The following is a 26,186-nucleotide window of genomic DNA, read 5'->3' as shown; positions in this document are numbered from 1 at the left end:
CTGAGAACTCATGTTGTGCACCAACATGAAACCACTACACGGAATATTTTATGAAGTAGGCTGTAACATTCACTTCACTCCACTGGTTCGGAGGCTGGCGTCGCCGTTTTTATACCCCTTGGCCCCCTTCTGGAATGGCCTCGCACACATCAGATGTGTCGCGTCATCAGGATCGTCTTGACACCCGAAGCTCCCAGAACAAAGGCGTCCTTGTTACGCCACGCAGGCGGGTCTCGGGAGACGCGCTGAACATACCATGCGAGACAGAAAGGCGCAAAGACTGTTTTGAAAGGCGCTGGAATAGGGGGAGGGGGAGCTGGGTGGCAGCAAGGTTTCCCTAGGGTTAAGCGCGGTCAGGATGCCGCATCAGCCATCGGATTAATATGTATATATTGCCGTGAAAAATCCCTTGCAGACCTCCGAAAATCCTTATGTTGTGCTGAAAACTTAACTTATTTAAATAATGTATGATTATTACGCTAACTGCCTTCCAAACATTCTCTGCGGAGTCTGCTTATTTATTCATTCAAACAAAATTATTTCAAGTTAGATGCTTTCGTAGTAGTGACGTGCATTCTTACCGTGACAAGCCGAATCCTATACATCTTCACCCAGATTAGAGGTGGTTATCCCAAATAATTTAGACGGTCTGTAGCATCACCTATCGCTGAATGCAAATTAATAATACTTACTGGAATAATGTACGTGGATGTGGATTTGCAGTCGATACAGAAATGTAATATATTTCATGCTGAAAACGTCATGCCGCTGTCACAAGCGAGAGCCCCTTAACAACCACTCAAAAGGCGCGAACAAATCTGAAACTAATGTTTTAAGTGGTTTTTAATTTCTTATATTAATAAATAAAAGTCACTTATCTTCAGGGACAAGACATTTATTTGTGTTAAGGTCCTGTTTAACGTTTAAGAGTTTATAAACTTAAGAAAAAATCTGTATATTTACAAAAGATTTCTTTGGAAACCAGTTACCAAAAAATAGTCTGTACTACTACAAGAAATTTATTGTAACTTTGTACAACACAAGGCTATGGTTATTTTTTGCATATATGAAATATTTTTTTCGGGATAATACTCTAGTTCTTACGAAAATTGGTGCATAATTTTATGTTATAATTGATGTTTCATTCAGTCATAATTTTTTTAAACCGTGGAAAATACAATCGAATATTCAGTATTTTAGATTTATTTGGTTTTATTATGCTTAGCCTATTAATGTGCGCAGTTAATACTGGAAAGCTATTCAGGGAACGGTTTACAAATGGGACACCACAAAGCATAAATAAATTCCCGGGTAAGAATACGAACCCAGTATTACTACGAACACAAAAATTTGTAGCGATACAGTTTTTTTTCATGTAAATGTACAAATTTACAAATATCTGTAATTTAATGGAATATATCTATCTGTTCCATTTACAAAAAAAATTACAGTGCATCCTACTTTTACGAAACGCTTTTTTCAGTGATGCGACATCGCGGTTTTAGTTCGCGGACGATAAATGTTTCTTCAGAAGTACTGTATCAGCACTCCTACTTCTATAATTTTTTCAATTTATTCTGGTGAGTTCTTTGACTCGGCACGGAGTTGTTTTGTTTACTACCTGCGTGTCGCGCGGGCGGGTTCAGTTGCCCCATGCGCCGACACGGGTCCTTTGTTTAATTGCAGGGGGGAACGATGAAGGGGAATGGGGTTTATGACAGGCCAATGGAAGGAGTAGAACACTTGTCCGCTCCATTTGCCCGAGCCTTAATTGTATCACTGACCTTTCTCCGAGCGCCGCTCCCTTGCGCAAAAGGCAGCGCGCCTTGTCAGCTCCGAACTGCCCATTAGGAACATTAATTTTCGACCGCGGACTGAATTGCGAGATGTCTCCCGAGGGCGATCAACTTTGGCGTCTCTTGCTTCTTTTATTTTCATATCCCGCTATTTGCAAAAAAAAACTGTTTCCTAAAAGTTCAGTATCACGCATTCAACTAAGTCCATCCCTTGATCGTAAAAGCATGAGCCTGTATACATTAATCCTGTGGTACACGATTTTGCTGTTTTTATTTATTACAACTAAATATCATGGACATAAAAAAAACTGATCACGAAATTATGCGAAAGAAAAAAATAATCCACAAGACCTGATATAATTTGTTTGTATTGAGATATTCGAGTTTTTGTTATGTCCAGGATCTTTCGACATACTAAATTCAAACAGCAAGCATCATGTACCACAGGAGCAATATATGCGTATCATTTCATCAGGATCAAGGAAGAAACTTGAATAAGTGATACGGAATAGTTACCGCCATCTTTTTTCTCGCTGACATTCTCTCTCGCCCGTTGAACTGGAACGAAGCCAATTTTCGGGCGGATGTTGTACCTGTCTTTATTTCCCTTTTGGTTTAGTTCCATTGGTGGATATTTTTTTCTTATTTTGAATTTACAGTTAACTATTGAAAGTACTAAGAAAAAAAGTATACTCGCCCAATGGTCAGCTACATTTCTCCGCCGCAAACAGACTTGGATGAGAAATAAGTTACTTTCTTTCGATTTCTTGAAACCACTTAACTAAAAAAAAAAAAAAAAAAAAAAAACTAAAAAAAAACACTTTTTTTGTATGTTCGCAAACATGACTGAAAAAATGATAATGGTCACATACTTTAAACAACCACGTGTTTGAAAATTACAGGCAACTTTTTTAATAGGTATAGCGCTTCATATCTCATCTACAGCGAAGTCATTAGAGGACCGGAAAAAAAATGTGTGTGAGTCTTTCAGTACTCGCCAGAGATGTGTAACATCTAACCTTGACAACAGCAAATTCATGTGTTCTCATGTTGCAAATACACTTATAATACGAAATTCAGACACGAAATTAAAATAAATTTCTTTAAAATAAGACCGAGTGTGATAAATACACGAAAAGTACTAATTTTATGGAAAAACGCTAAATATCGCCCACCCCTTTTTAACGTAACTATAATTATGTTTAACAAGATGGTGCTATTGATTTTTCATTGCTAGCTGAACATCAGGAGTACAGAACCACATGTAAGTGCCTCAACGATGAACCTAGCGAATTTTCCTCCTAGACCGGTACTATCATCGCCTGCATTTTTGTGGCTATACTTCTTTAGACGCGTTGAGGGTGAAATTGTGGTATGCACCAGAAATTCTATGAAATAAGCGCGCATTACACAACGGAAATTTAACAGGTCGAAAGTCCATTGCGCATGCATGCAGAAACGTATTTCGTATGTACAAAAATAACCATAGCAATGTGTTTTATGAATTTACAATAATGTTTTTTGTAGTATTAAAAACTATTTCTTGGCAACTGGTTTCCAAAGGAATCCTTTGTAAAAGCACGCTGTAATGCTTAGTTACTATAGATAATAATCTGACATCAAAACATTGTGAGAAATTTGATATTTGATTCGTATCGACCGGCCGTCGGATTAGTTTTGAAAAAAAAATTATATGTCTGGTCTGCGTAAAGAGCTAAGTAGAATATTACTGGTTTAGATTAACAGTTGAGCGAACCATGTTAGGGCCCCGCCTGCCTGGGCACACAAGGATGTGCAGAGCTTCAGGAAAAACCACGTGATTTGACAACTGCTCAAGATATCCTAGTGGTATCTGTTTACGAAAAACATTAAATAATACGCTGAGGGCGAATGAGTTCTTCTGTTTCCGTATTTGGTTTTTTAACTGTTTTTGTAAGTGTAAAAATTGTTAAAACGCATGTTCTCTGAATAATGTTTAGGCATGAAATACCCGGTACAGATAGTTCGCCATATAATGCTATGGTTTCCACAAAAATATCGTAGTTGTCCTATGCACTACGATGACTGCCTGCCAGTCCACAGCCTTGCGCTTAGAGGCGATAACGCGCAAGAAGTACCAATGAGCGTCGCACTTATGATGTGTCCCTTAAATGCCTCAATAATCAGTGTATACTTAAAAGAAAAAATCATGTGAATTTGAAAATGAATCTTTTTTTCATCATTAGTTAAACATAAGAGAGACAGTGAAATGTGTATTGATTTAATGCACTGTAAATTGTAGAATGTTACCATAGTCAATTATGTATTTTTCAAAGTTATCCAATTATAATTTATTTTGTTACTGATTGGTAGAGCTAATTTAAATTATTGATGCGCAAACTGTGTATTGTGAGGGTAAATATTTTATCGGCAATTTGATGTGTATTGTGTGGTTGAAAGTAATTACGGTAAGTACGAGGTGTGATAAAAAAAAATACTTTGAATGGATTTTCATAACAGCAACTGCTGACGCTACAATTGTTTGAAGTAATAAGCCCGATAGCCTGATCCGTTGAGATAGTCAGTGTCCAGTTCGAACAAGTTGTGACTTGCCAGTCGGCTTCCAGAGCCGGAAGAGCGAGGTCGAGTTTACCGTGTCTCCACCCATCGTGGATAGAGACCAGGAAATATCGCTGATTTGTCTGGTCTCCGGATTATAATTCAAAGTCATAGGTGTTTTCAACCCATGTTTGTTTTCTCATTGGTATAACATACTTATCCTAATTAATTGCGACTACCTGATCCGCCTACTTCTCTCCTAGCTGGGCATCGTGGGCTCACGGTCGTAGAGGGGCGTGTTCAAATAACTGCGAACACAGTGAGAAAGTGTGAATGATCGCATTCTAAGTTTTGACGTATCTTTATCATGAATTTAGAAATATGCGTGTGTTTGTTAAACGGAAACAAGAAAAATGGTTCAGTGACTTCCTCCTTCATCGGAACAACGCGTCGTGCCACACCTCGCTTCTGATCCGCGAGTTTTTGCCCGAACAAAAGGTTCCCGTCTGTACACGTCCAGAAATGCTCATGGAATCAACATTGAGAGATGCGCGTATCGCAAGCCAAGAGAATTATTTTGAAGGAGATAAAATCAAATTTATGTATTATTATTACTATTCATAATAAAATTATTCACCCTAATTTTTTATCACACATCGTTTTCTTAGTTAAATATATTTATCTTATCTTGCGAAATTGATTTATTGATGAGACCGGGAGAAATGTTTGGTTGTTAGAGAAAAAAAAGAAGGAAGAATCAGGAAAATGTCTGGCTTAAGAGTTGCACGAACCCTTAGCAGAAAACCAAAATTCAAACTGCACTGTAAATTATTGTTATTTTAATGGAACAGAAATATTCATTTCAAATTACAGATATTTGTCAATTTTGTACACTTACGTGTGAAAACAACTGTATCACCACAAAATGGCGCTTTCTCGAAGCAATACTGGGTTCGGATTCTTAGTCGGGCACTTATGCTTTGTGTTTGTGTTAAAAGTTATTTTTAAACCTTTCCCTAAATAGCTTTCCGGTATTAACCGCGAACATTAATGATCATTCTTAAAAAAAATAAAGCCCAATTATTAATTTTTTTCATTAAAAAAATGCTTGAAGGAAACACGTATTTCATATATCGTCGGCTTACTTCCTAAACCTCGTAACTCCATTTCAGTCAATTTTACAGGAGAACTTATGAGCTTTTGGAGCACGGTTTCGACTGACAAAGATACGAGGTTTTATAATTTGTGAATAGAAAAGAGACTATGTAGAGTTGACTTACGAGGTTTTATCAGCATATGCACTATGAAAAAATGAAAAAAAAATACACCAAACTCATCCGGAATATAAAACTGGGAAAATCTGGACTTACAAGGTTTTAAAAGTAAGCCGACGATATGCTGAAAAAATTATAGCCATATGTTGTAGAAATTTACAATATTTTTCTTTTGATGCTGCAAACTATTTCTCAGTAACTGGTCTAAAAAAAAAAAAAATCTTTTGTAAGAGCACAGAAAAGTGTGGAGGGTGGAGAAGAGCCGCTGGGTGTTCGCAGTGCTGTCGGCGGGCGAGGGCGGGCCGGGCAACCCCAACACCACGCAGACGGCCGAGGACCTGGAGTACTGCGGCGCCAACTTCTGCGTGATGACGAACCACGCGAGCGAGAACCTGGAGCGGCCGCCCGACTCGGAGATCTACGAGATCAGCGGCATCTACCTGTGCTGCGTGCTGGCGGCCACCGGCATGGTGGCGCTCTTCGTCGACCCGCTCAAGAGGTCAGTGACTCCTCCACGCACCCGCACTTCTGCATTTGTGCATTTACATGGGAACAACCACGTCACTACAGAGGTGTTCGGATTCTTATGCTTTGTGTTTCCTGAATAACTTTCAAGCATAAACTGCGTATGTAAAATTTATAGACAGCACAGAGAATGCCGTGGAAGGAATAAGTCAGAACATTATCACAGTAAAGGCGAACAGTCGTAGTTTTGTTGACAGAATATTTGTTTAATTTAATCGCTGGTTTCGCCTGTACGTCGCTGTGTTATCATTGTGTTATTCAGAGTATCTGCTTAACATCACGATACAACAAAATAAAATGTTTGAATATTAGATTATTTTTTCCGTGGGTATAAAAAAAATTATGCTTGAATAAAACATCAATTAAAATATATGATCACAATTCATTTTTGTAATAAATACTCAGCATTATCTCTTCTACCGCAAGTTAGTTTAAGAATTTAGAAACTAGCAGATCCTTCCCAAAGTTTTCATTCACAACCATCTCTAAAGCCCTCCGATGTAATTGAGAGACTAAACCTTATTCATCATCATTTAGACGCTGTATGAACGATATAGTATGTATCATTTAACTTGGTTTCACATTTTATGGTTCTTCCAAAGCAATACAAATGGTCTATACTATATAAGTAGCCTCCCGCCATCGTTCTCGGCAAAAGTACTGGTTAACAACTTCATGTGGTTGTCATTGTTCGTAACCATACCATACACCACGTGTTGCTTATAATTGACAGTTGGGAACCGTTAAGTTATTATTTTTGTATTACTTTGTGTGCCATACAGAAAATCTGAAGAACGGACAAAGAAAAGAATCACAAACATACAGAAAACAAGCCAAAATCAGCCATGGTCGAATGTAAAATGTATAGACAGCCCTGATGCCGTGGAAGGAATAAGTCAGAACAGTATCACAGTATAGGCGAACACAGTCGTAGTTGTGTTGCCAGAATATTTGTTTAATTTAATCGCTGGTTTCGTCTGTACGTCGCTGTGTTATCGTTGTGTTATTCAGAGTATCTGCTTAACATCATCGCTTGGTTTATCTGTGTGTTGCTCTGTTTTTCAAGGTGGTTGTTTGTCTGTATTCACGGTTACGTTTGCACCTGTTTCGACATTGTCAGACCACGGTGTTTGTCTGTGCTGTGATATTGTTCTGACCAATACATTCCACGGAATTCTCTGTGCTGTCTATAAATTTAACATTTGACATTGGCTGGTTTTGACGTGTATTCTGTGTGTTGGTGTATTCTTTTTTATGATCTATGACCAAAATAATGTTTAAAATAAATTTTCATGACATAGATTTATCGTATGTTGCAGGATATTTATGTAGTTAATTGTAAGTGATGTACTTTACAATGCCGCTAAAAGAAGGAGGGGCATGGGGCTTATTTTTTTTTAGATGATATTATGTTTGGTTAGAAAGTTTGCAAGTTATGTTTATAGGTCTTGGGGTAGGAGAATTCGTTTTAAATGCATTTATAACTCTTTCTTTCGTAGAACCCCCATTTGCTAGACGTATTTGACTATTGTAGCAGAGGAGTTTGGTTAATACCATAAAGGTATTATCAATGAAGTTACCCTGGTTAGCAATGAGATATCTAAACAAACCGTAGTTGTATAAAGACTGATGACATCCTGAAAAGAGTTTTGTTTTACAGAGATGTTAAAACACATCAGGAAGGAAAACTTTTAACTTCAGTATAACCAAAACGTGTTTTGCTGTCCATCTGGAAGAGGTGGAGGTTGTTCTCATTTTGACAACAATTATTAACATGGAACTTACCCGTTCCTTAAATTTTTATCTCCATGGTTTAGAAGCAATCAAATTAGTTACCTAGTAGAATTTTACTGAGAATTGAGATTGCGTAGAAAGCAGAGTGACAAAACAACACAGAAGTTACATTTTCTGAGTAATTTCTGTTACGTCATCCCTGCAATAAAAACCCCAAGTAGAAAGTGGCGTAATTTGATTTTCAAGGCAATAGTGAGGTCTGCGCAGGTGACAACTAAGTTGTTTGACTGAGTTTAATAAATCTAGAACCTGCATTAACGGAATGCATTGCTAGTAAGTATAATGTTTACGCTTAAGGACATCAGTACACTGTATTTTTTTTTTTTGTAAATTGAACTTAAATTATCATGTAAAATTACAGATATTTGTACATTTACATAAAAGCAAATGTATTGCTACAAAAAATGTTTTTGCATTACTACTGGGTTTCTGATTCTTGCCCGGCCATTATGTTTTGTATTATCCCAGTTTCTACATTAAAGTTATTTGTAAACCGTTCCCTGAATAGCTTTACATTATGAACTGCACACATAAATAAGCATAACAAAACCAAAAGAAGTCCAACTCGTAAATATTCGATTACATTTTCCGTGGTTTAAAAAACCATTATGCTTGTATAAAACATCAAATTTTAAAATTATGCGCCAAGTTTCATAAAATTAAAAAGAAATGTTAAGTATTGTTTCTAAAAAAACATATTTTATAAGTGTATAAATAACCGTAGAAATGTGTTTTGTAAATTTACAATATATTGTTTGTAGTATTAAAAATTATTTCTTGGCAACTTTTTTTCAAAGGATTTTTTTGTAGAAGTACAAAAATATGTTTTCTATGAATACTTAATTTGCGAAGTGTAAAATAAATCGCATGGTTATAATCATCCGTGGTAATGCATGTCTGGATTTAATCCGCATTTCTGGGTTCTTTAAACGCTATATACATGATCCATTGTAACACCTTGAGATATATCAACGACTTGAATTCTGCTATCGCTAAGCATACCAAGAACAGAAGCTACTCTACAGAGAAAAAAATATTATGTACTTTTAAAAAATATTTCTTTGGAAACTAGTTGCCAATAAATAGTTTGTAATACTACACGTATGCTATTGTAACTTTGTGCAACACGTGTATATGTTTTTTTGCATTTTTATGAAAAATGATTTTCGAGATAATACTGAGTATTTGTTACGAAAATTGGCACATAAATTTTAATACATTCATATTTTAATTGATGCTTTATGCAACCATTTTTTTTTTTTCAAATCTTAGAAAAGATGATAGAATATCCAATAATTTTACTTTAATTTTTTGTATCATGCTTATTATGTGCGCAGTCAATACTGGAAAGCTATTCAGAGAACGGTTTACAAATAACTTTAAACTATTCGAGGTTGGGACAACACAAAGCATAAATTCCCGGGCAAGAATACGAACCCAGTAGTAATTAAAAAAAAAAAAAAACGTTATTTGTAGCGATACAGTTCCTTTCATGTTGATGTTAAAATATACAAATATATGTAATTTTACAAATATATTTCTGTTAAATTTACATAAAATATATATAGTGTACATAATTATTATGTGAATAAAGTCTTCTTCGACTGGAAGCGATAAAAGTCACTCGATCGAAGGTCTGTAGAAGAACTTGACTTGTTAACAGGAAAAATACGGAAATGTTTCCCTTGCCACGCAGCACGAAGTCCATGTTGCTGCATCACTGTCGACTGTATTAATGCGCATTAATTTCTTTGAACGACTTCTTTTGCTACAAGTCGGCAAGTTATGTATAGGTTTAATCGGCTTTAATTTTTAAAATAAGAATCATTCCCTGTCCTTATTTTCGTGTAAGTTTTGAGTTTTACAAACGATACAGCTTTATGAATAAAACATAATACGCCATAACACATTTATTTTAATATTCCATTTGCTATATGTAAACATTTTCATGAAATGAAACTTCCTACGTGTAAGAGAGACTGTCAGTTATTTCTGCGGTGTTTCCAGAGAGACGGCGACTATCACTTGAGCCTCACTCAGAATATATAGTGGGGTTTTATTTAGGCTACATAGCTTTTAGTTGGTTTGCATTTCCTAAGCCTGTTTCCTCCACGTTTTACAATGTTTCTGCTCACTCAAAAGGGGGGGGGAAAAAATCACTCTTCCATTCCGGATCAATTTGCGGAAGGAAACGCCTTCACTTTAAAAAAAAAAAAAAAAAAAACGTTTACATTCTGCGAAGTTAATTTCATCACTTATGGCGCTCTTTTAAATCACTACCTTAGCTGCAAATATCCTAGCCTCGATTTGAATTATTTGACGATTATGATTTATATATTTGCATTTAATTCATTATCTCTGTTGTGTCTATAAATTTAACATCGTCTGATTTTGGCTCTTTTTGTGTATTTTGTGTTTTTCAGTTTTTTTTTTCTTAGTCTTCAGGTTTTCTCTAGGTTATATAATATAAACCACCAATGTTGTGTGTCCAAAATAATATTTAAAATTAATCTTGGCATAGTTGTTTTTATTCTCACTTAGTGAATGCCGAGTGTTTCGGAGTTGACGGTAACTTATGAAACCTTAGAATTCACATCGCATAAAAATTTTTTGGGTTTGATGTGTGTGCCATACAAACCAACCTAATATTAAAAAAAATAGATTAACTTAAACCAGCCAAACTACAATGTAATTTGTTTTTAAATGTAACAGAAATATGCATGTACAATAACAGGTATTTGTGAATTGGTACATTTACATGAAATCAAATGTATCACTACAAAATAGTTTTCGCAGCAATACTTTAGAAAAATAAAACATTTTGTAAAGTAAATAAGGGCTTGAAACTTAAAAAAAAATAAACATTTATATAAAATGTTTGACTTTAAAATTATTTAAATTACATAAGAAAAATCCCAATGATAACCAAATCTTAGAACGAAATATATTATGTTATAATAAGCTTTAAATTGTTATACTTTTCCGTTCTAAGACGAGGTTATTATAACTTAGAGGTTTTTCTTATGTGGTTAAATTATTTTTGCAGTAAAAAAATATTTTTTGTTTATTTTTTTTTGTTTCAAGCCCATATTTTATGAAAAACAGCTTGCCTTTAAAAAAAACTATATGCTATATTGATTATTTCTGTACATTCAGATCTCTGCAATGAAAATATCTAGCCGACGAAAGAACCCCATCGAATTCTGTGAAGTCGTTAAGATTCTATTATTGTTTTTTATATTCTTGTCACTTATACACGATGCGACAATTCTTATCTTAATCGTTGCCGTTAGTTTTCTTTTCAGTGCAGTGTTTCCTGTTTTGTAGCGGGTTGTGTTTCACGTTTTCACAATTGTACCTACACATCTCCGTCAAAATCATATTGACGTTCGACGAATTGCTAACCCGGGATGACTTAACGGTTTCATGAATTTGAAAAATATTGGCAGTATTCTAATAAAAATTTTTGTCCGGAAATCAGGGCCACAGTTGGGGTTTAGTTTTATCAAGGGTTTTTTTTCGTTTTTATAGGAGCCGTTTCGTTATAACATATGAACACAAGAATTCCGTCGTTACCGTGGTTATGTGTTGCACAATACTGGCGAGTACTGAAAGAATAGCTCGCTTTTTTTTCTGTAATATTGCATGGGAATGTGAATAGAAGACGAGGGCCGGAGTCTCAACTCGAGACGCGGTAAAGTGCGCAAAAAGAAGCCTAAACTCGCAAGTTGTTTCGACATTCCTAGGCCGCTGTCCGTGACAAACATGGCTGCTGGGACGTGCGGTTGTAAACAACACTTGCTCGAGTCTCGGAGCGCGTATTCGAAGGGCATTTACTCTCTCATTCTAATGCACGATATCTGCCACTGGCACTGTTCTTGTTTCTGTGCGCTGTGTTGCCAGATGTACGCCAGAGAGCAAGAACGTTTTGAACACAACATTTTAATGTAATTACAATTTATTAACTAATACCTGAAACATTGTATTTTGTGAAGTAAATTTTTGGATGAGAATTAGGAAATACGTTTTCTTGTTGTATATTTCACCAAAAATACATTCTGATAACATTAATATTTTTTAAAATATTATTTCTAAGGAGTCGTAATTGAAATACGCTATTTTGTCTCAGTTTTTTTGTCAAAATTTTTGTAACATTAAATATTTAACATTTTTGCTCTTGTGAGCAGAGCACATAATTTTATGGAATGCCTTATTATTACTAGTGACAAATGCTACAAATAGTTTCTAATGGGAAATAATAATTGGTGTTTAGCATAATTTTTTTTGTCAGAATTATTACAACTGTGAAAATATTATCAATAGACAATAGATCAACAAATATAAAAAATTAAAATAAAAAATATACTACATCTTATTAAAGATAATATGCAAATTAAGATTTTTAATGTTAACTGGGTGGGGAGTCTCAATCTTGCAACGGTGCTGCAATCCAAGCATGAGAGAGACCATCGAATCACTCATTCGCACTAGAGGCTGTCCGGGGCCGAAAATAGGTTAGCGAAATGCCAGCGGTCACGTCTGCTCCGTGGATAAAACGTCTCATGGTGTGTCATTACACAGTAAAAAAATTGTGAGCGAGTGTTTCAGTACTCGCCAGAGATGTGTAACATCTAACCTCGGTAACGAGCAAATGCATGTGTTCTCATGTTGCAAATACACCTATAATACGGAAATCTGACACGCATTATAATGTAGGATTCTTTACCTAAAATAATGCCGAGTGTGATAAATATATACGTAAGTTGTGTTTTCGACTAAATTTCTGGACACTAATTACACATAGTTTCCGCACTCGCCGCTAGAATTTGCTGCCTGAGCCGCTATGTCCACTATTGAATAATTTAATTAGAAGACCATAATTATGTTTATTCAAAACTGTTTAGCCTAGTTTGGAACATCTGCAGGCATTGTCTTGCAAAGTAACAAGAGATGGCTTGTAATAGTGCGATAAATGATTTGTAATGATTCTTACATGAAATAGCTGGCAACGGTACATAAGTGCTTACTTTTACTATTCTTGTGAATCTACAGAAGACATTGTTTACAAAAAAATTGGATACGTGTACTTATGTCCACGCCTTAGAAGTTATACTTACCTAGAGTAAAAAAATAACTTTAATTTTCAATGCAAATAATTAATAGAAATAAAATAATGAAAGTACTGGTGTGATACTATAAATATGAGTGATTAAGAATAGTTTCAATCAAATTAAAAAATTAAATAAATACTCAGGTTTCGTTATTAATGTAAACACGTGTAAAAATTAATAATTTAAATTTCATAAAATCAATAAGTATGTTGAATCTGTATCCTTATTTATATATTTTAATCATTTATTAAATAATAATATAATAATTTATAATGCAAATAAATTGTACATAGCTCTACGGGAACATAACCTCGCATATATAAATATACCTGAAAACGTTTATAAACACAATTTCTACCACTAATATTCACAATAAATAAATATTTTTAATTATATGGACCAGTATTTAAATGTCATTAAAGTATAAGATTTAAAACATATATATGATTTATTTTTATTTTTATGTATCCTTTATTTTTTTCATCCTATGAAAACTCCGTTGTATGGTGCGCGAGCATTGTAAAAATTCACTGCCATTTTTTTTTCATAACGCGCCTAAAGAAGTATAACTTCTAAAATTTCTAACTTTGCACAGATTTGTAGTTTTACCAAAAATGCTTCTGTTCAAAATACATTTGTTATCCAGAGTGTACCACAGGGCCACGAACACGATGCGTATATAGGTTATCGGGTTGCATAATTCATCTCCGGTCGACCTCTTGCGGAGAAACAGGAAATCCTGCGGCCATATTACAGAATGCGTCTAGAACGTAACAGATACTAATCAAGAGCTATTAAACCAAACTTTCTAGCGGAAATCATCTCACCGTTAATCAATAACAATTTATTCTTCCAGGATTAAAAAAATATAAATGTAGTTTGTGATAACATACTTCCTTTAATATTTTTTTTTTTGATAGCCTTAACTTTCTTCTGGCACACATTCACATATTTTTTTTTATTTTAAACTATTTTTTTTATCTTTGCACACACGTTGCAGTGTGTTAAGAATTAACGACAGCCAAAAAAAAAGTTTAATCTCTTAATAAAATATCCTTGTTCTCTATAGAAAATAAGAGTGCACGTACTATCAACGTGGCAGTATCCAATAGACAATCTAACACATCTAAATGACAAATTTATAATATAGCATACACGTGGCTATAAATAAATTGCAGGGACAGCTTGTGACTGTAAAGTTAAAATTTTAATTTAATTCTCATATGAAAGTACTTTACTTCGATATCTCAGGTTGTTTAGCACTAATGTTTTTTTGTTAAGCCCAGTAGTCATTCGTGTAAATGTTTTGTAAGGTTTGCAATCTCGGCCATGTTTGAACGATTCACGCGAATGCGAACTATTTGGCGCCAGAGTCCACTTTAACGCGTCCCACAAATCAGCACACTTCACCGGGACAAATTGCGTCCGCCGACGATCAACCCCCTACCCCCCCAACACATCCCCCCCCCCAAACACACATACACACAACCACGTCCAATCACGGGAGCACTATTCGCCTATAGGCGCCACGTCCCCTCCCCCCTCTACCCTCATCTTTGTTTGAAGAAATGTCATATACGTTTCAGGAGTTGTCCGTAACCCACTAGTGGGTCATTCGTCAAGTGCATTACCTGCGTTAGCTCTCTCTCGCTAAATTTACATATTCCTCTACTTCACAAAAAAATTCACAGGCATTTTTAGTATTTTTGCTTCCATAAATGGAAGCTATTCTTCCATTGAAATTTATAAATAAAACTATGTCATTTTAATATAAAAATATATAAATCTATGGTTAGACAAATTTAACAAATGGCAGTGCTATAAAATTTAAGTGTTTTGATTTTTTCTTGTGGATTATGTAGATTTATTTTCCTTTGAACGTAATTTTAATTATTACGTGTTTTGAATTAGAATATTACTGTATTTTACATATCATTTAATTTCATTTTCAATTTCCTGACGTCTAAAAAGATTCATATAATTTTTATGTTTGCTTTTTTATATAATATATTATTGTAAGAATTCTGTATGTAGTCATAAATCTCATCATTATAACAAACTCAGGCTAGCTGTTTTTGGTGCTTTATATTTTGTAAAACCAATGTAATCGTTTAAATTATGTAAATACAGAAAAACATTAAAATGAAAAATAATCATCGTTGCTTAGGGCGCCACGTAGAATTGTAGTGAAAATGACAAGGCGGTGAATACATATCACATATCATCATTTGGGTATTTTTTAGTTTTCTTCTACAGAAAAAGTGCTTAGCAATAGCGTATGTCCAAAAGCTTAAATCAAGTCATCACATATCATAGATGGTGGGGGAGAAATCGGCCACGACATTATTATTAGGAGGAAATTATTTCGGCGTTTGCCTCGAGTTGTTTCTCCATTTTGTGCTTTCAAGGTGTGTTTCATGTCTGAAAAAATCTTCTGAATACACGCATAACAGTGTATTCTTAAATTATTTTCGTGATTAGACCCCCACTGGGATATCTTGGGCAGTTTTCAAATCACGTGGTTTATTCTGAAGCTCTGCCCGGGTCCACTGTTCGAAATTACAGTAAATTTACGGACTTTACAACGAATAATTCTCCTCAAATAAACGAAGAGAAGTTCTTAATTTCAGATTGCTTGATCTTCGTAGAAACTACGCCGTAATTTCAACTTATGATTTTAGTTATTAGGTTTAAACAGGGTAAAAGCACACGTGGCAAAAAAAGAGTGTTTTCACATTAGTCTTGACAAGTTTGTTTTTTTAAGTTGCTTATACACCCAGATTATTCTTTTCGGCTCATATTCAAAGTAGGTGACCTTCGTACCCGTAAATTTACGAAGATAGCAACTGATACCTGGATAATTTGTACCAGCGTTCTTCGTAAATTTATGGTGAAAATTTTTAACAGTGTAGGCTGGGCCCTTAAAGGCGTGCCTCCCATTTCAGGTCATGACTTTATAATACTTATGTTAATCACAGATAAACTTATAGACTTTTATGTAATTAAAACATATATACATATACATAGGATACATAGGATAGCATACTTCTTCCATAATCAGCTGCGAAATTTACATTTTTATTGTTTTTCGGGCGTACAAGTAACTGGAAAACAGGACTAAAACTTATTTTAGATTTTAGGCATTTATAGTGGATACTTCAGGATAGGGTTTGTATGTATATTACAAAAACTTATTTCATCTTGCTTAGCTGTCAAAATCCTCAAAAAATTTGAGGATTTTGAAAGGCCAAGTCAAATTAGTTAGAATTTACTGAAATAAATTCCTACCTTTTTTTTTTCGTTAAGTAGCCAGTAGCATTGCTGTTGCACCTAACAGGTTTTAGTCACGTTTGCCAGTTGATTCTGTTTATTTGTACGCCCCACAGACGTTAAAATTTAAACTTTGGCAATTAATCAAGCAAGAAGTATGGTGTGTAAAATATGTTTCATCTCATGGAAGTTGAACCATTTAGAAAGTCTGCATGTTTACCAGAGTTTCACTTAAATACAAAATAATGACCTGGAAAGTGACGTGCTCCCTCAACGCCTTTGCAGTTGGCAACACAGGTTCAGAAACTCCGGGGCCTCCGAGATTATCGCGCGCTCGAGAACCACCCCCCTCGCCTCGCCAGCCACAGCGCAGGGACGCGAGGTTCCAGCTGTGCCGCGCGCCGATCCTCGGGAAGTGCTTCTTGAAGGATGTCCGGACGTTTCCGGCGACCTCCCGACTAGTTGCAGGGATCGCATACACGGCCTTTCGTGAAAGGACGAGTTGCTCGCGTCCTTTCGTGCATCCTTACGGCCTTCTGAGAGGTTATCTACCATTTAGTAGAAAAAAAACGTAACGATGGTCTGTTCTTAAGCAGGCAGCTGCTGGCTACGACATTTTATGTTTCTCCGTTACTGTAGAATTATTAATTTAAAACGCAAAAATGGAAAAATTTATAAATGTAATGACTGCTGAAAAAGTAAATGTTGATGCACCGTGTTTGTGTTGGCGTAGAAAAAATTGGGATATCCTTCCACGGCTGGTTTCTGTCTGAACGCAGCCTATAAATTGAAGGATCCTTTGGTTAAGGCCACGTACTCGGGAAACAGCGACGGTGTATTTCCTGAAACCGCCTTCACGTCGCGACCATGGAGTTAGGAATTGTCTGGATACGTCATGCTGTGACGTAGTTGAATTCGCTTTTTTTTTATTTCGTCATCGCCATATTTTCACGCTCAAACCATTGCTGAAATGGTGCTTGACCACGTCTGATGATGGTTAGTACAAAGAATATAGTTTACTAAACTTTTACAAAAAAATCCTTTGTAAACCGGTTGCCAAGAAATAGTCTGTAATGCCACTTAGTAAAATACACGATTATGTTTTTTTAATATATAAAATACTTTTATTAAGAGAATACCGAGTATTTCTTACGAAATATGGTGCATAATTTTATATTTCAATTGATGTTTCGTTTAATCATAATTATTTTAAACTTTGGAAAAGATAATCGAATATCTAATAATAAGACTTAAATTTTCTTGTATCATGCTTATTATGTGCGTAGTTAATACTGGAAAGCTATTCAGGAACGGTTTACAAATAACTTGTACTATTGGAGGTAATGTGACAACACATAGCATAAATGCACGTGTAAGAATCCGAACCCAATATTACTGCGAACACTATTTTGTAGTGATATAGTTGTTTTCGTGTAACTGCAGAAATTTACAAGTGTATTGTAAGTTCAAAGTAATATATCTGTTACGTTTACAAAAAAAAATTACAATTTGTTTAGTGAAGTATAAATTAGAATCTCCGTCGCTTTAAACAGTCACTTCCGTAATGTAGAGTCATTTGAAACTGTGTTCACGGTGTAAACACTCCTTTTCAGCCGTGGCGTAGAAATGAAGTGAAAAGTTTCGCCCGATGACGTGATCGTGAGGTCGCCGCGAGGCCGGCTCAGCCGGGCAGCGCAGCTGGTGCTGGCTCTTATCGCGCTGCGCCGTCTGGGGGGTCGTGTTCGTAGCCGCCGAGCCATCGGACCGGGAACAAAGCAAGCGCAGTCTCGCCATCTCGCCTTATTTCATGGCCCGTGAGTCTTGAAGGTCCATCCGCCTTCCTCTCTTTCTCTCTCTCTCTCTCTCTCTCTCTCTCTCTCTCTCTCAGAGGCTTTCATGGTCCTTGCTTAACATTCGTCCTTCTCTGTAAACACGAAATTAGGCATCTCGCAAAACAAACCGTTCGCGAATAAGATTAAAAAAAAAAATATGTGAGCGAGTATTTCAGTACTCGCCAGAGATGTGCAACATCTAACCTCGGTAACGAGCAGATTCATGTGTTATCGTGTTGCAAATTCATGTGAAATTTTAAGTAGGATTCTCTAAATAAACCGAGCGTGATAAATATACGCAAATTGTGTTGTCAGCTACATTTCTGGACGCGAACCACACATGGTTTCAGAAACCACCGCTAGAATTCGCTGCCGGAGTAGCTACCTACGGCTCCTATCGAATCAAACCATTTGTAGTCTGAATTTTCAAAATATATCATGAAACGGCTCCGATAAAAGCGAAAAAGACTCGAAAAAATACTAAAACCTTGCTTAGGACCTGATTTTATACAAGGAATTTTACTCAAATAGGTACTGCCCATCTTATAAATTTTTTTTGAACCTTTAAAACTAGATAGTTTCTCTTTGGCTTTGTGAACTTTGGTTCGCGCCGTCCCTACAGATGGTAGCACTTTGATTACACATTTCCGTTCCATGCTTCTTCCGTTCCATTCACGAAATTACTCGTACCAAATGCCGTAAACCGAGAGCTTAGTTGTTAGACATCAAAAAGTGTAATGCGATCAATATCATTATTTTGGTTTACATACTTTCTCTTCAAAGAATAAAATATGAACTACTGTCGGTAACAGCAGACACATGTAATATGACATGTTTTCAGTCTTACATTTTAATACAACATAACGCATGAAAAAATACACATCAAACCAATTAACTGTAGCACTCAGTTGCTAAAGATGCGGGAACCGAAAATTTAATTATTTTTTGTGAGTAATGTGAAGCCTGAAGCAGTTTCATATCATGAGTTCAAGGTAACTCAATGATTTATCTCAAACGTTTCCGACATACTTAATCTACGAAACGCAACCTTTTGCGTCGTAATGGTACCTCAATGTTTAATTTTTAGAACACCATGAGAAAATAATTTGTATAAAGAGTTCATCAGCCTTGAACGCGAGTCGAACGTGTTTGGCAGAACTACTGAATCGAAATTGCCGCCTTAGGGGACTGAGACTGAAATTTCTCGAGCTATAGATCATCGCTGCTTTCTTGTCCTGTCGAAGCCAGTTCTTTTATCTGTCCCTCTTATTGAAGCAATTTAACATCGAGAGCAACCTTTTCTTCGAACGAGTATGTATGCCATCGGTTCAGAGAGGCGTTTAAAGTCTGGACGTATTAATAACTGTAAGGTTCTTTTGACACAGTCTTCAGGCCAATAGTAACTTTTTTTTTGTTATGCATAATCATGTCCTACTGTATAAGAATCAAACATGCAACGAAATAATGACTTGCAATACTCGCACAAGGATGTGCTACTTCAAAATAGTAAAAATAATACATTACCTTTTGACATGATCCGGGTATCACATAAAGCATTTTTTTTCTCCCCGTCATATCAGTATGAGTAAAAGGTTGCGGTTTTATCTATTGGTTTGATTGAAGAATAATGATGGCCCTGGTGAATTCCCAGTATAACATGTTAATTAAAAAAAGTTTTAGATTACTCAAATAATTATGAAAACCCCAACAACGGAGTGATCGTGTTGTGGAGTTTACAATTATTACTCTTAATAATTTTTATTTTTAATGTTTTTTTTTAATTTTAAATTTTTTTTAATATAAAAATCAGCTGTTTACACGTTATGTTGATGTTACCACATTGTCAATACCAAAGTAACTTAGGTTTTATTCTTGACGCAAAATACGTAGGGGGGAGATTTACTTATTTTTTTAGGAAACATGCAGACTTCGTAATAACAAGTATGCGAAAGGTGAGCATCAATAACACCATAATTTAATGATAATTATAATAATTTAGGGTCATACAGGGCCGTAGAGAGAAACAAGGGTCCGGTGGCACCTAATGTACGATTTATAAACCATAAATTAAAAAACGTCTTAATACTGCAAACGTAAATGACGCGAGTAGTAAAGGAATGGGGCTCCGGGGACTGGAGTTGTAGTGTGGAGCTAGGAGGGGGTCAGTGACCGACAGCCCTGACGTCATGTCAGCCATCTTTAATGACCTAGACCTTGACCTTCAAAAATTGCACAAAACTACTCAAAATTTCCATTTTATTTTGGAGAGGGATCTCAAAAATTCGGAAAAATAAAACTCTCCCTGTTTCGAGGCAAAAATTTATTTTGATGGGAACATTTCCCGTTTTTTATTCCAAAGAAACTAAAAAAGTCGGAATTCGAAATGCCTCTAAAGAATTTTGCCTTTCAAAGAACACGAATTTGTAAAAGCGGCTTAAGAGTCCTATAAGCAAGACACCCTAAGCCGCCTAGGTCATGACCTTGACCTTGACCGTAAATTCGTAATCTTGAATTTCTGACCAAATAATTCTAATATATATATATATATATATATATATATATATATATATATATATATATATATTACAAAAAATTTTGGCTTGTGTTAGAACTCTATCCTTTCATAACAAAGGAGAAGTTCACGAGCTAACAGAATCTATTTTTTATTTTTTTTTATTTTTCAAATTTATATATAGTGAAACACCGATCTTGATTCAGGAAAATGTGGTTTAGTTTTCTCTGTTGCTCTTGATCATTCATCTCAATATTTTGTTGGTTTTCTCCATGTGCTTCTGTATGTTCTTGCCAATATTTTGTTTGTTTTCTCGAAGTTCTTCTGGCCATTCATGCCGACGCTTCTGTTGGTTTTCTCCGAATGCTTCGGGTTATTTCTGAGAAATCAATCTCAGCATGAAAATTTTTTTTTAACTAAATGAGACATGCAATTTTATTCAGAGTTACATTTAATTAGTGAATTTCTGCTACTAAATCAGTGCTTACAATAATTTTATCAGGTAGAATTCAAGCGAAAAAAAAATTACTTAGTAAAATAATATTGCTTAAGACGGCTGAGGATTACTATCGTGCAAGATGAACTTCCTTCTCCTTAATGTCTAGCAAACCTCTCCTCTTGCGATCGTGAATGAGCATCCCTCATCTCACATGAAAGATAGTGTATCTGTACAACATGTCAAACGGAGAGATTCAATACTTAGACGATTACTATGACTTGACAACTGGGAAACATTGACTTGTGAGACGAATTACCTTCTCCTTGATGTCTAGCGAAGCCCTCCTCTTGCGATCGAGAGTGAGGATCCCGCATCCCACATGAAAGAGCGACTGCCTGTACAACACAGCATGTGGCGTCAACTGCTGCAAGTACCGGGTCTACTTGCAACAAGTTATTTGCATGAGATGAATTAACTCTCCCTGCTGAATGGAGCTATAGTAGCCGGTTGTCTTGTAGACTCGTAGCCTTGTAGCCTTGTAGCCTCGTAGTCTCGTTATAAGATGACGGCCTCCAGCAGACTAAACAAGATGGTCACCATGACATCATACCGACTGACGTAATGTCTGCCCTGGCATTAGGGATGGGAGGTAAGTCTGCCGGTGGCTTGTGTGGATGTGTGGAGGAAGGATCCGTCGTCATTTTGAACCGATCGCCCTCGCTGGGTTCGAACCGGGGGCTCCATGACGCAAATTTGTTTTTATTAAAATATAATTTTTTTTATAATTTTAAAAATTTTCTTGTTAAAATTGGATAATAATTACGAATTTTCAATATGGCGGCCGTAACGAAAATTGCAACGATGACGCATACACATACAAGGTGGTGACCGTGACGAAAAGTGCAGTGTTCTAGAATCCAAGATGGCGGGCGTAACGAAAAGTGACATTCTAAAAACCAAGATGGTGGCCGTGACTTCATTATCCAAGATGGCGGAGGTTTTTATTAAAATTCTATTCAGTCTATTTTTTATAAATTTTAATTTTTTTCCCATTAAAGTCAGATAATATTTACAGATCCAAGATGGCAGGTGTAACGTAAGCAAGATATTGAGTTTGCGGTCAAGGTCTAGGTCATGACCTCGGCGGCATAGAGGGGGCTTGCTTTTTTAAGACTCTTAAACCGCTTTTATTATTTTGGTTTCTTTCGAAGGCAAACATCTTTTGAGGGATTCAGAATTTTTAATATTTTTTTCAATAAAAACAGGAAAGTTTACCTCTAAACGAGAAATTTTCCCTCGAATTAGGGAATTTTTTTTCAGATTTTTTAGCAGATGTGTTTTTTAAAAACGGAAATTTTTGTAAATCCAAGATGGCCGTCGCTCCGAGCTTCACACTTGAACCCCAGACCCCAGAGCTCCATTCCTATACTACTCACGTGATATGCGCGTAACGCATAATTTGTAAGTTTTTCTGCATTATAATTAGCATTAGACATGTAGTTTCGTCCAAACATTAAGGTAAAATCGTGCACACAGAAAATACCTAAATTTGTACTTTTGTAAAAGATTCCTCTGGAAACGTGTTGCCAAGAAATATTTTTTAATACAAGAAAAATATTGTTAGTTTGTACATCACATGGCAATGGTTATTTTTGCATGTATGCAATAATAAGTTTTTTGAAATAATACTGAGAATTTCTTTTAAAAACCGTCGCATAGTTTATATATTAATTAACGGAAAAGATATTGGAATATTCTAAATTTTACTTTATTTTGTTTTATTATGCCTATTAATTTGTCCAGTTAATATTTGAAAGCTATTCAGGGAACGGTTTACAAATAACTTTAACTATTGGATTTACTGGAACAACACCAGGCATAAATTGCCAGTATTAACTATGAACACTATTTTGTAGTGATTACAGCTTTTTTCATGTAAACGTTCCATTTACAAACAAAAATTGCAGTGCAGTAAAAACAGTTTTGAAACTATGCCACCGTATCTCTCTCTCTCTCTCTCTCTCTCTCTCTCTCGGTCCTGGGTTCACGTGACGCTCAAGTGTCATGGGAAACAATTGGGCATTTGGGCATGAACTCGCCTCCAACTCGCCGTCTACTACACGGTCGTAGAGGAGAATTGCTACGTCGGGGAAAGTCATCTGGAAGACGGCACGTGGGACGTAATGGCGGTAAACCACAGAACGGCGGTTGCCCAACCGTCGCGCAACAGTCCCCGCGAAGATCACGAGGCCCGCGCCGAGATGAGATTTCGCGTCCTTGCGCGCAGCCAACCACCAGAACTGTCCGCAGGGGAAGCGGCCAATTACGCCCGCGAGCGCACGGGAAGGAAGACGGCGAGTTGAAGACGCACCAGAGACACGCTGCGTTTACTTGCCGGCCCAATGGGAAACACTGCTAGCAAACAACGCAGCTGGGTCTTACTACACAGACACCCGGTTATTTCGCGTATTGCCCTCGTCTCAGGGTAGAATTCAAAGTCATGGGTGTGTTCAACCCACTTTTGCTTTCCCAGTGGTTGATTATTTATCGAAAACATTTTTATCATTGTTAATTGGCACTACCTTCTAGCCCGGGTATCGTTAACTTACGGTCGTGTCCAAATAATTGCGGTCCAATCATGAGCACAGTGCTAAAGTGTGCAGGTTTGCGTTCTAACTTGCGACTTGATAAATTCGCGAAATTTCCGTATATCAAGTAATAAAGATCGCATGCCTCCGTAGCCATTGTCTGAAGTTTGTGGGTTTGTGGGTGCTAGCCGCGTCATAAGTCAAGAGTTTTTCCAACGCTTCTGTTGACATTGCAGTTGCCGTCATCGGGGTAACAGTCTTCTGGACTTTACTGAGTCTTGGCAGTCCTCTTGCCGTAAATAAAATTTGGCCTGAAAAGCTTCTTTCCTCGTGGTTTGCTGGGTGTTTGTACCAGTCCGGGATGATCTTCTGCGATTGGTTGGAGCTGCTGGCCAGTCAGAAGTTATCTGGGTTTTTTTCTGAATGCACAGTTTGTTTTTGAAGGTTTCTGAACTGTGTAAACACTGGTTTGTGCGGATTACCTCATAAAAAAGAGTAGTGTATGATTAGCCCAGACTATAGGTTTTACAGGATGAGTTATGATTCTTCCGCTTCAACTGCAGGTTCACTACGAAAAATATAAATTGAAAACATGTACACTAGTTATATTGTAAACAGCGCTTCCCACGGCTGGTATACGCCTTCGAAGTTAGAGCTGAACAACATTTTATTCTAAACACTGGACGCCTGGCTGATGTTGAATTGAACAACTTTCTATAACGACCGCAAAACTTGTAATTGTTGTATAAGTATTTCATTGAAATAATTGGAGGTAACAAATAGTCAAAAGTAGAATCTCTAAAAAATTTGTTTTCATTAAAATTCTAAAGTAAAAAAAAAGTTTTGTTCATCTAAATTAACTTCCTGAATTTTTTCGTTTTTGTTTTTGTTTTGATTTAGTTTATGCAAGATTTTTATCCTATACTGTAATGCATATGAATATATGTTGTTAATTTAAACGCCCGTTATCTCCCATTTTGTAAAAATGTTTGCCTGACAAAGTGCGTCACTAGGAGATAATTTTCCTTTCTTCCGCAACATTTCTTCATTAATATTGGGAAATGGCCAAAAAATATCAACGTGTTGAGTAAAGTTTGTCTCTCACTATAAAAATAAATTTTATGGCTCAATCGTAAAGTAATTTATAATCCCGTCATTTTTTTCAATAAATTCAGTTCAGAAGAAAAAAAAATCAGTTCTGTAGTTTGAAATGGATTTAGCTTTTTGATGTGCCAGGAAACCTAAAGTTACGGAATGCAGTGTTGAGGGTTGTTTTTTTTTAGTATCGCTCCATCCGGTTGGCGGGAGTTTAGAAAAAAAAATTGCTACTCGCTTGCGAAGTTCTTCGGACAAAGAACCTGCCGACTCTGCTCGCCCGCAGAGAGCAGTTATTTTTTTTTTTTTTTACCCGGGGTTTATTATCCCGAATCCCTATTCAGACCCGCGGCGCCGTAGAGATTGGTCACGCCGTATAAGGCGGGCATCTCGTTTTCGCGTGTGTTTTTTTGTTCCTCTCGCTCGTGTCCGGAGCGGTTGGCTGCCGTGCTATCGACCCGGGCAGTAACCGAGCCCCAGAGCTGTTGGGACGACCCTCCGCGCCGCACAGTCGAGCGGCGACCAGAGTCGCGCCTTATTTGTAAGCCTGCCTCCCCCTCCACGTCCCCTTCCACACGACTGATTCCCGTCGTATTTCATTAACAGCATCGTCTGATACTACCCATTATTTATTTCAAAGGAGTGGTAATTGAAAGACGCAATCACGTTTTTCAACTATTTTTCAACAATTTTCTTTTTTTTATTATTTAAATAATATTTATATATTACTCTTCTGAGCAAGGCTACAAATAGTTTCTCCTGTGAAATAATAATTGATGTTTAGCATTGAATTATTATTTTTTTGTCATAATGACTACAGTTGTGATGTCCTTAGAGCTGATGGCCAGTTAACTGTTGATCTGTGTGTTGCTGAATGCAGAGCTTGATTTTGAAGTTCTCTGAAACGTATAAACACTTTCTGCTGATGACCTCATAAAGAAGTAGTCTATGATTAGGCCGGGGAAATAATCTTTTACTGACGACAATAACAGAATTTCATCCCTGATTGGCCAAACCACCCAGCCAACCAGGAGGAAAGAAACTTTTTAGAAGAAAAATTTTAACGACAACTGTCAACAAACACTAATTTATAGTCTTAAAAATTAAAAATACTTAATATTATTATAGTTAAAGTTATCATGCAAAATAAACTTTTGATATGAACAAGCCGGGTAGTGCGTATGTGGCAACAGTGGTCGCCACTTGCTCTGTACTGCAAACTAAGCGCGGGACGCTTCAGCAACTGTCCCGGGACGTCATCTCTCGACGACAATAACACCCGCAATGGTAATACGGCTCGCAGCCCACTATACTCTCGGCCGACCTGGGTTAGAGAGAAGACCAAGAGTGATGGCTGGGCTGGGGCGAGCGCTGATAAATGCTCGGGTTTAGGACTTCCATACCACTCAGAA

General features: G+C 36.4%; 1 protein-coding gene across 4 annotated transcripts in view; it reads left to right on the top strand.

The window, feature by feature from the left end:
- Positions 1-26,186, top strand: part of LOC134546219 (UNC93-like protein) — a 530,827-nt gene that overhangs the window by 445,054 nt on the left and 59,587 nt on the right. For all 4 annotated transcript variants that reach the window (XM_063388842.1, XM_063388844.1, XM_063388845.1 and 1 more), the window contains exon 3: positions 5,888-6,107. In XM_063388842.1, the coding sequence (XP_063244912.1) occupies positions 5,888-6,107 (220 nt within the window). The remainder of the gene's footprint in view (positions 1-5,887; positions 6,108-26,186) is intronic.

Source organism: Bacillus rossius, chromosome 1 (assembly GCF_032445375.1).
Source record: "Bacillus rossius redtenbacheri isolate Brsri chromosome 1, Brsri_v3, whole genome shotgun sequence".
Taxonomy (NCBI): Eukaryota; Metazoa; Arthropoda; class Insecta; order Phasmatodea; family Bacillidae; genus Bacillus; species Bacillus rossius.
This window is presented reverse-complemented; position numbering and strand designations above follow the sequence as displayed.